Source organism: Nanorana parkeri, unplaced genomic scaffold (assembly GCF_000935625.1).
Source record: "Nanorana parkeri isolate BGI_ZX_2015 unplaced genomic scaffold, ASM93562v1 scaffold80, whole genome shotgun sequence".
Taxonomy (NCBI): domain Eukaryota; kingdom Metazoa; phylum Chordata; class Amphibia; order Anura; family Dicroglossidae; genus Nanorana; species Nanorana parkeri.
Window position 1 is genome coordinate 90,039 of NW_017306348.1, and position 11,456 is coordinate 101,494.

Consider the following 11,456-nt stretch of genomic DNA (forward strand, 5'->3'; position numbering starts at 1 on the left):
TTCACTTTCAGTGATATGGTCACCAGGACACATAGGGAGGGTAAATCTCACTAATGGGGACACAGAGAGCAATAAAAGTGTCGGCTTCAGTTGCACTTTAAGTAGGCCTGAGAAAACGCAATGGCAGTCGGCAACCCAATGGCAGTCGGCAACCGTAGTCTACCTAATTTGCGCTCTTTTAAGACAATTCCAAAGAAGACTCCGGCAAATACACAAATTGGTTCTTTAAATCTGTGTTTTATTACCATTATTTTTGCATTCCAGCGCATATATTCGAGACAGCAAAAGCATCACACAGAAAATTGTGTCAGCCATCCAGGATCCACCCATCCTAGTGAACCCAGCTTCAGTGATGTAATATTAAAGTGTAAAATTTCTGATACTGACGTTTACAAAAAGGGAGTTTGTACTGCGCGCGCAGTACAGTGTATAAAACAAGGCCTGTATACAGCAAGGATAGAAGGGAGAAAAGGGGGTTTCTTCACAGCTCCAGACGGCAGATCCCGATCCCTCTCATGAGTACATGGTTAGCTGCAGCCACTGAAAGAAAGTCCGATAGTAAGATAATGAGGACACAGCAATATACAACAATATGCAATACATCTGAAGATCTGCTACACTCACCTCTTGAATGGTCACTTTAATCTTGCCATCTCCGTCTTTATCCAAAGCTTTAAAAGCGCCTGCAAAACCAAAGAGAGCCGTCAACACTCAGCTCTAAGTTAGAGTAGATCTAAGCCCAAATCATTACAAGTACAAGCTTCAGCACATTAATGTGATTTCAAATGTTGCTTTCGATCTTTAAACCCCTTGCCGCAAACACCCGCTGGCCGATGTCTTAGGCGGAGACCGGGTCATGTGACCACTGTGATTGGCTGTCAAAATCAATCGCATGATCTGGAGCCCATCGCACTGGCTCCCAATCATTTACAGTGACCGGGAGCGGTCTGTGACAGCTCAGTCAATGTGCTGGGAGCTTGTCCTCACACAAAGAGCAAAGCCTCATGTGCGTATAAATGCATCAGCCTGGCATTAAGGTCCACTCACCGTGCTGTCGCATATGTGTGTTCCACCATCATGAAGCGGTTAAAATCTGCAGCTTTCATTGAAGTAATATCTAGTTATCATGCTATGAAGGACTTTATTACCTTCTACTAGATTGTAAGGTCTCATGAGCAGGGCCCTCCTAACCCTCCTGTATTGAAATTGTATTGTAACTGTACAGTCTCCCTCCATTTTGAAGAGCGCTGTGCAAACTGTTGGCACTATATAAAGCTTGTATAATAATAATTCAGGTATTTCCTGTTAATGGGTAACCGCTGTCTCACAATTGCCATCTTTGTCACCCTGTAACATGTACCATTGGTGGAGACTAGGGGGAAGACGCAGTATATAAATGTTCTCCCCAGCCATATGCTGGGTGAATGCCATTGTCACACAGCATTCCAGCCACTAGATGGAGCCGCTCCTCGGCTCCATCTAGTGGCAGACATGCCGTGCTAGCCCAGTGTATGGCTGGGGGAACATTTATAAATAATCTCCTAAAAGTGGCAAATTGTGCAAACATGGTCCACTTGTCACCTTCAGGAAGCTGGTCCAGAGGAATGAGGTGCAGCTGTAGTGAAATCATGTTGGCTGGAAGTGGCAGTGAAACTCTGGAGATCAACAGCACTGACAACGGTTACCTAGATAGTGTTTAGATCTTCTAAAAAGGGTTTTTTAGGATACCAACACATTCATCCAACCCCTGTTGTACCTTCTTAAAAATTCAACATTTCTCAGATGTCTTTTGCTGCAACATGGCAACTATAACGGATTATTAGTCCAATGTTATATTCTTCCTGCACCTGAGTGGGCACGCAGCACAGTCACATTTGTAATTCTTATCTAGAGGGTTTATAAGCACAAGTGTTCTGCGAATGGAGGACAGGTGGATAAATGACAGGATCCGCCTCCTCCAATCACGGACGCTTTGCATTCTGGGGAAAGTCCTGTGAATGGCCAAGGTGAGAGGAGGAAGGGGAGGGCAAGCAGCAAGGATAATTTACAGTCCCTGACCTTAACCCCTGCGAGCCAGAATATCAACACTGGGGAGAATCTGGCATCAGGGAAGATTTCTAGACGAAGCAGCAGCCAGCAGGACACATTTCAATAAGGTTCAGTTATGTCTCTGATGCTGTGTGCCCCCCCAAAAATCTATCTACCTTCAGCTTTTCATAGCTGGGGGTCAATAGGGGTACTCTAGTATTGGCAGTTAGCGTGGCTGATCTCTGAAGTTGGGGAACATTAGACCCCAGTAGCAAAGTTAAACTAAATCAATGTTGTGAAAAATAGGGGAAGGTGGTTGTAGTCCTCTCCTTGGGTGACAACTCTAATTCATAACTACAGCAGGGTGAGAGAGCATTGTCACCCTAGGACAGAAGTGTATTATTGTAGCATGACCAGGTGGTAAGCTGCAATATATTACACTTTTGTTCTTGGGTTTAGATACACTTTAACCCCTTCATGACTGAGGCCCTTTTTTCAATTTTTGCACCCATGTTATATTCCACATTTTAGGCCTGAAAATGACGTAAAACCCCCCAACATTATATATTTTCTGAATGCCAAGACCCTATAGAATAAAATGGTGGTAGTTGAAAATTTTTATGTTGCGCAATATTAGCGCAACTCCTTATTAAACCCCAAAATTTAGTGACAAATTTAATTAAATGCCCCAAAACATTGGAGAGGTATACACACACCGCATAAGAGGGTCTCATCTAGGTGTTTATCTGTGACAGATTATTGTACACCAGGCTGCGCTCAACCATGACCAGGTACAGTTTTGCTCAGTGACGCACCCAAAGCCTGTCATAAAGCTCTCTGGTCTAAATGATCGACTTTCAGTAAAGTAGGAGGAGAAGTTACACAGAACCAGTTATATTGCTGCACAGGATACTCGCATAAATGATGAATAAGAATGCCAAATTCTAAATGTACACATACAATCAAATCTAGAAGATCTACAGAACAGTAAATTGTGTGTCATGAGAAAAATATGTGAATTGCTACCGATTGGCCTCCTTCTGAAAACGCTGAAATGCAGGAGGGGCAGTGGAGCCCGGGAAGCAAGGCAGGGAGTGCCGGGCAGGGGCACAGTTTACCGGCCGCTGGAAGTGATCATGTGACTTTACAGCCAACTGAATTGCTTCCACTGAAAAGCAGACAGACAGCCCTAAACATTTAAACAGATTACCGGAGGATATAGCTGCCAGAGGTCTGTTCACAGGGGCCTGCTGCTGCCAACGTATAGCCATACGTCAGTGCCAGTGAAAGGGTTAAAGGAAGGGAATAGTAGAAGCAGGATACTAATTCTTGCAGGCTTAAGGTAAAAACTAGGGATGCACAGATACCAGGTTAAGGTATCCGATACGAGTACCGATACATATATTTTTTTTTATCGGTACTCGCCGATACAGAGTGCTAATGCCAGCATCTCGGGGTAGCATGGGCCCGGCTTCCCGACCAGGAATCCAGGCTGCCCCCAGTGTCGCTAGGCAGCGTGAAGCCAGCTTCGCAGCCAATCAGAAAGCCGGGAGGCAGGTCATGACCCCGCCGCCCAGCTTCCTAATTTGCCAGGAAGCCAGCTCCCTCGCGGCACTGCCAGTCAGAGGGAATCTCCCGCTGTCCGTCAGTTCTGGTAACGGGGGAAGTATCGGAGCATTGGGGCGAGTGCTGGTACTCGCCCAAATGCTCACTATTGTCACCGATACTAGTATTGGTGCATCCCTAGTAAAAACATTAAAGTCGGGAAGAGCAGGACATTTTGATCACGTACGGAACATGGCGTCTAGTCGCACAAGACAGCAGATGAAGTTGTCAAAGTCCATTTCTCCTTTCTCATCAGAATAACGTCGAACGATCATCTGATAGAGCTCACCATTTAACTGGAAACCTAAGACAAAAAAAAAAAAAAGTGTTTAATTAATGGGCTGCCCTGATTATATGATGGTGACAAAACAAATCCTACCTCTACCGGACTACCTCAACTTTGATCAGAACTCAGCCGATTCCTCTACAGAATTTTTTTAATGGATATAAACCAAACAAAATGGAAATGTTGGACCCCTGGTGCTTTTTGCCATAACGCGAACGTATGCACAGCATGTTTGCATGTTATGGGCCTACCTACCAAGCCTGTGATGTACCCATTTCAATCTTCACCCAGTGTTCTTGCAGGTTCGAAGGCTTTGGTCATCATAAATGTAATGATGCAAGGATGATTTAACAACTTTACCATAGTGGGTGTCACTGTTGGCACCCTTCTGCTCGGCATCACTCAATCAAAAGATCAATGGAGCTGGTTGGAAAATCTTCAGTCGAATGGTGCTTGCAGATCAGCTGCAAGAACCATTCAGGTATTCTGATAGCAGCCACTGGCCATTGTCAGAATATAATAGAAACAGAAAATTCATCCAGAGAAATCTGTTATATTTTTTTGATCAGCCTGCAGGCTGCTTGGTATATGGCTAGCTTTACGCTTTCCAGCCAGTCACGCCAAGACCATACACTGAGCCACGCATTCGCAGCTCAGTGTACAAACAGACAAAAGTGCTGACAGCATCTATGACAGAACAGACATACACACGCTTCTGCTTTTCTGGCAACATTAGTAAACAGACGTTGCCAGTTTATGTCCAATCAGCAAACATTCCATTTTTCATACAAACCTTTATTACTTTTGCCCACCTTCACTTGTTGCACAAGGAGCAGATATGCAAAGGATGTTCTTTGCATCCATACTGTGCATCAATCATGGGACAATAGTTTCTATGTGCATTAGCAGTGACTGGCATTGCTCCTTTCACAGATACGCCAGTCACTGTATAGGCGGACAGACCGTAAAGAACAACTATGGATAACTAACTTCTGTCCAGCTTGTAAAATATAACCATTACAGAGGTTGGGGTGTTTATCAGTTCATTAGGAGTACAAGCCTAGGCATTTCCACATTTGGAGTGACAGTTTACACATTTGATAGAAGCATTGATATCAATCACAAATCCAAGATCATCTGAAAAACTTCAGGAGGTGGCTGTTGTAAACCAGACGTCAATTACCTTTAAAATGATAATGGTTACTCACCAGCTGCTTGGAAAGAATTGGGTAGTTCGGTGCTGCCAATTGTTCCGGAGCGATCAACATCATATCGCTTATATACAGCCTGAAAGCAAAGTACAAGATGGCTAAAAAGGAAAATGTGTATAACATGGCTGGAAGGGAAACTATATATGGTTGTGTCAATTTCATTTTTTTTTTTAAAGTGACATTAAAAAAGGAGAACTATGGTGTTAAGGCTTTTCCCATAGTTCTCAGGGTAACGGGAGGACACAAACTAGCGTCCTCCCGTCACCCTAGGCTCAGCTACAGCTCACGGTATACTGAGACGCCGCAGTATACCGCAAGCAGCTGCTCGCAGGAAATTATGACGTCGCAGCTGAAGCGGATCCCGACAATTATGTCTGGATCCGCCCAGCTGCGTGACTGACAGCTGGCTATGCCTATCTAGAGGCAGAGCCAGCTGTACCCGCATCCCCCCCCGTCCGTTCTGCCAGTCAGCGCTGGCGGATCGGAGCGGGGAATCCAGCCCCTCCCACGGCAGAGAGCCGTGACAGGATTGAGAGGTGAGCGAATGCCGGTATGTGTTCGCTCACCTCCCGATCTACTGAGCCGACCTGTGACAGTCTCAGTGTCACAGGTCGGCTAGAACTATGAGGCTGAGTGAAAAGCACTCACCTCATAGTTCTCCTTTAAAGTCACATTCCCCTCCCGTCCCAATGCTGCTTTAAGGACTTACCTTAAATGAGGCCTCTTGATCCGATCATCTTCTTTCCAGTAGTTTTCAGGAGACCCTCCAGCGCTGGTGCCGCTCTCTGATCCAGCGCAGACTCCTCAGGTCCCACGGAGTCTGTCCGCATGCACACTGGCAGCTGCGTGCATTGACTTGGACTCTTCTCCTGGTTAAAGATCTCTACTGCGCATGCACCCACCCCATAATTCTTCATGACCGTTTGAGAGTTTTGCAGATCTTCGGACAGGAGCGAGCGGCAGAGGCGCAACAGTAATAACCTTTTTGGTGACTTTTAAAAAAATGTTTTTGCATATATCTACTGCTTGCTATGCGAAAGATTTTCACTCTAAACAAACGCATAAACAAGAAGTGGTCAGGATCTGGTTTTATGTCGCAGTGCTACTTTAGAGCAGCTGAGGGAGGAATATGACCCAACCTTGCAATAAATCTCATTGCTCCTGCTCAGCACTGCTTTGCCATGCGACAGAATAAATAAATGTTCCCTATGGAGCCCTATAAACAAAGGGCTTCTTAAGCACAGGTGAGAAGGAATCATACGATTGATGAAAAAAGGAGGATAGAGCTCCACCTACTGGCTGAGGGCCCGTTCACACCAGATACAGTGCGTTCTGGCCCGATTCTAGCCGGCTAACTTTTTTGTGGGGCAGGAGGGGGCGTGGCAGGCCATTGAAGTGAATGGCACTGTAGCCATGCCCTCCGGCCGCAATGCGATCAGCCGCACGGGATCGCAAGGCACATTATGCCTAGGTCCGGTCTGATCAAAATGCTGCAAGCATAATGTGACTCCCATGCGGCCGGAGGGCGTGGCTACGGTGCCATTCACTTCAATGGCCCGCCACGCCCCCTCCAAAATTGTATTTCTTAATCCAGGCCATCATAATAAATAATAAACCCTTGAACACTTATTGGACATGATGAGCACAAAGTGGACAAAAAGGTTAATGAGCATGATTTCTTTAAAATAAAAAAAAACCAATAACTGCCAAAGATTACTTAGGTATGATTGTCAATATCCCATCTAACCAGTCTCCTCCTATCATTATATGTCACTAGATTTCTTTCAGCATCTCTCACTATGTGCAGGTTGGGGTCCAATGTACACGTATGTGGTGACGGTTCTTCCTGGAGAATCCCATTATCTTTATATTTTACAGAGAAAAGGAAATTGTGTCACATCACCAGCTCACCTGCCACTTCTTGATGTTATTCCACAAGTATTTGAACTCTTCGAAGCCAAGTTTGCCAGTGCTGTCACTCTGCATTGCGGTGTTAAGTCATAACAGATAAAGCAGAAATGTTTTGTTTAAAGAAGGCTTGCTACCCACTGGGAGGCCGCAGGAAACAAACGCACGACACCGCTCCAAGCTCGCTCCTGTGATGGACTACAATCTCAATACAAATTAGTAAACTAAACATGAGATTGTAGTCCATCACAGGAGCGAGCTTGGAGCGGTGACTACTTTACAAAAAAAAGTAGCCCCCCTCCAGAAGGAAGGACAGTGTCAGCACCAATTCAGAGATGAGTTGAGGATCTACAGCTGAGTGATACACAAATAAGAGACAGTATTGTTAATAGTTAAGAATGTATTTTTAAAGTTCGACTCCTGAGTTCGACTCCTAACCCTTTTAATAGGCTCAGCTTTATTGCCCTGTAGCTAGTATAGAATGCATCTTTTGAGATGGACAATGGCTATTTTCATTATTCTGAGACCAATGGCTCTTAAAGTGTGTGTCAAGGCAAAATAAAACCATGAGAGATTGTCACAGGAGTGAGCTTGGAGCGGCGGCTACTTTACAACACACACAGGGACCATGGGGAACAAAAGTAGCCCCCCTCCAGAAGGAAGGTCAGTGTCAGCACCAATTCAGAAATGATTGAGGATCTACAGCCGAGTGATACACAAATAAGATCCATTTTTGATAATAGAGAAGGTATTTGAATGCATTTTAAAGATTTAACTCCTGAGTTTAGTGGATGTATCCCTTAGTTTTTACGGACAAGGCGGAAAAAACTGAGGTAAAGAGATATTCCAATTAAAGGAGAACTATGAGGTGAGTGCTTTTCACTCACCTCATAGTTCTAACCGACCTGTGACAATGAGACTGTCACAGGTCGGCTCAGTAGATAGGGAGGTGATCGAACACATACCGGCGTTCGCTCACCTCTCGATCCTGTCACGGCTCTCTGCCGTGACAGTGGAGGGGCTGTATTCCCCTCTCCCCGATCCGCCAGCGCTGACTGGCGGAACGGACGGGGGAGGGGGCAGGTACAGCAGATAGGCAGAGCCAACTGTCAAGTCACGCCGCTGGGCGGATCCCGGCATAATTGTTGGGATCCGCTTCAGCTGCGGCATCTCAGCATACCACGAGCTGCAGCTCGCGGTATACTGAGCCTAGGGTGACGGGAGGACGCTAGTTTGTGTCCTCCCGTTACCCTAAGGAGAACTATGGGGAAAAGCCTTAACCCCATAGTTCTCCTTTAACAGCTCCTCTTAAAAAAAAAAAACATTTAAGATTAGAACATCTACAGTCAGGGAAAGAATGGACAACCACTAGGGTTGCCTGGTGATGCTGTGCATACAATCACATGGGAAAAAAAAAAATACCACATCGATCTACAAATCTAAATGCGGTCAAAAAGTTATATGAAAAATAACTGCACTAACTGTAAACCATTAAATCAGGTCTTCTATAGCAAAGTGTTTGACGGAAGAGCTCTCTCTACTTTGACACCAAGCAGACAAGATTCTCCCTTTGCAGTGTGCGGATAATACAAATCTGATTGGAAGCAATGAGGCAATCCAGACTTTGAGAGGTTTTTTTTTTACACTTTGTGAGAAAAGACCACATGTGACCTTGGGAACACTTGGTTGCTAAAAGGAACACCTTGCCCAGCCATGTACTCTAATCCTTGAAGGATACATCCATTACGGCCACCATGCTGCGACATGAGTCATTGCTAAAACCGTCTGTCTTCAGATCCGCATCTAGTAGAAGTAGAGAACATGTATAAATATAGGCATTAGGAACTTACTTTACAAGAACGTTAGTCACTGTGCAGTACAATATTCAGATACAATATAGACTCTATAGACCAGTGGTTCTCAACCTGTAGAACCTCAGAATCCACATTTGTCCTTGGTCATGAAGTCGCACCACACCTGAACGCACGGCATTGCAGTGCCACATGTTCAAACTGTGGGCAGGAGATGTGTTTAGGGTGCCATTCAAATGAATTGCAGCGCAACGCACCAGAACGAACAGTGAGTGATTGCGTGGTAGTTTGTGATGAAAACACTGACAGACACACAACCACAGACATTCTCACACACACACACTCCAAAAACATTTGAGGGGCTCAGTGTGGGCTGCTGTGGTGTGACGGATTTCCAGCCATATGTGCATTGCTTGTACAGCTCCCTTGTACGGCCTGTAGAGGTGCCGGGAGCCAGAATGTGATGTCACTCCGGTCACACGAGAGGGCTGTAAGCATTGCACGTATGGATGGCGCTCCCTCGCGGCCATACCTCCAGCCCACCCCACCTCAAGCTGACTCTGATGTTGAGGAATCTCTCACCTAGAGCAGTGGAAGGCATGTGGCGGCCCACTGAACATGCTGACCTCGACCTGTGGGGTTAATCTCTTGCATTTCTCATCTAACAGTAGTTAAGTGATGTGAATATGGGTGATCGGGCTAATGGGTAGGCAGCTTCTGCAACCCAAAAGATCTCCATAGTTCGCTTGGCACAGACAGTGTAGATGTAGAAAGAGCCACACCAATTAAAATGGTGCAAATAAAACTTTACTTTAACGTCTTCATGACTCTTATGGAATAGAGTAGCCATCACTTTTTGGGGGACTGAAACACACCCTTCATCGGGGCTTATTGAGAGAAATCATGTATGTGGACTACAATCATTGTAGCTTGAACATTGTATTGTGTTGTGATGGAGGTATTTCAGGCTCATCATTTCCATTCCCAAACCTGGCACAGCACAGGTGCACTTAATTATAATCCTGTACAAACCTGGGCGATTCAAACAAAAATGCATATAGCAACAGAGGTTGCTGGTCCTCTACACTGTGCCAGGTTCAATTTAAGGTCACACCTATAGCAGCAAACATTCATTTTCTCTTTGCCCCCTCCCAGCTTTGTTTGTTTGGTTGCAGGGAGTGAAGAAAACTACCCGGATATGGGACAGCATACGTCTCATTCCTATTGCTCCCATGTGACTGCACTGCTGTTTGGTGATTGGCTTATCTGTCACACACAGGAGAAAACAGTCTCATCCTTGTGTAATACTGGCCATAAACCTACCGATAGTTTGGTTTAGGATGCATGCAGAACAAAATATAACAGATTTCTCCATCCACTTTAAACAGAGTGGACTGAGGAATCTCCTGCTTAGGTTACTGTAGCAGGACACTTAGTTCCACCGGCCGTCAGCGCTGCATCCTATTGGATGCTGCGGCTGTTCGACCATCAATTTTCTGCCTGGCTCCTTCGATCTTTTAGTTGAAGGATTTTGGGTTGGAGGTGACACACAGGGCCACACACTAAGCAAAATATGCTCAGTGTATGGCCAGCTTAAGCAGTCACAGCTTGGAGCCGAGACGGAGTCAACTCCCCCTTGCTCCTGGTAGCCAAATACAGCAGTGGTGGTGAAACAAAAGTAAGCGGAGTATGTGCAGTTGGAGTTTTAGTGAACCTGTGGCTTAAAATGAAGGAGCAAATATTCGTATTTACACGATCACAATGTTCCTGAGAAAACTTACGTTTTGCAATTATTTTGTTGAGGATTCCCATCAGCTCTGTCGCGCTGACTTCCATGTCCTGTAAGAAGACAAGGCTCAATGACACAGCAGACAGACATTCCAGGTAACACAGAAAAACCTCCCAGAGACAACAGCATGTCTACTAATTCGGAGTCACAAGAAATCAAATGGTGCCACACAGAAAGGAAAACCCGCGTACTCACTTCTCCGGCCAGCTGATTGAAGATTCTCCGGAACTGACGATCTTCATCGCTCTCACTGGACTGAGTAACTGAAGGATGGGTTCTGGGAGGCTGAAGAGAGAGCAGGGAGGTTAGACAGCAATGAGGTGACAAGCACCGCGTTGATGTGACAGGTAGTCAAACACAATGGAATGCTTTCAAAATATTGTGACTGAAATAATGTGGACCGGAGCTCAAAAAGTGAAGATTTGCTGTGTCATAGGGTGCATTTAGAAAAAGTTATTTGTGCCTACGCAGTACCCTGAACATGAACCCTTTGTCTTGAATCTCTTATGAAGAATAGCAGTGCACTAGACACTCCTGTATTGTAGGGTGTCTAGGCACTCCTGTATTGTAGCCTCATAGCTGTATATCTGCAGTGCGAGATCCAAGGAACTGCTGACTCCAATTGCTAGTCTCAGGAGATTTGGTGACGTTACTACTGTGCTGTTCACTGTTCTCCTTACTGGAGGCTCTGGCGTGAGGAAGCAAAGCCCTGCATCTACCAAGATGTCCACCTCCACACACAGAAACAGTGCAAAACAAAGCATGGCAGGTCAGAAATGGAAAAACATCAGCTGCGGGGGGGGGGGGGGGCACACGGG

At 45.5% G+C, this 11,456-nt stretch overlaps 1 protein-coding gene across 1 annotated transcript in view; it reads right to left on the reverse strand.

The window, feature by feature from the left end:
• Nucleotides 1–223: 223 nt before the first annotated feature.
• Nucleotides 224–11,456, reverse strand: part of CAPNS1 (calpain small subunit 1) — a 27,977-nt gene continuing 16,744 nt past the window's right edge. The window contains exons 4-11 of the mRNA XM_018576914.1: nucleotides 10,834–10,923; nucleotides 10,631–10,688; nucleotides 8,777–8,841; nucleotides 7,042–7,110; nucleotides 5,128–5,206; nucleotides 3,821–3,937; nucleotides 625–683; nucleotides 224–540 (exon numbers count right to left, since the gene is read on the reverse strand). Coding sequence (XP_018432416.1) covers nucleotides 514–540; nucleotides 625–683; nucleotides 3,821–3,937; nucleotides 5,128–5,206; nucleotides 7,042–7,110; nucleotides 8,777–8,841; nucleotides 10,631–10,688; nucleotides 10,834–10,923 — 564 coding nt within the window. The 3' untranslated portion in view covers nucleotides 224–513. The remainder of the gene's footprint in view (nucleotides 541–624; nucleotides 684–3,820; nucleotides 3,938–5,127; nucleotides 5,207–7,041; nucleotides 7,111–8,776; nucleotides 8,842–10,630; nucleotides 10,689–10,833; nucleotides 10,924–11,456) is intronic.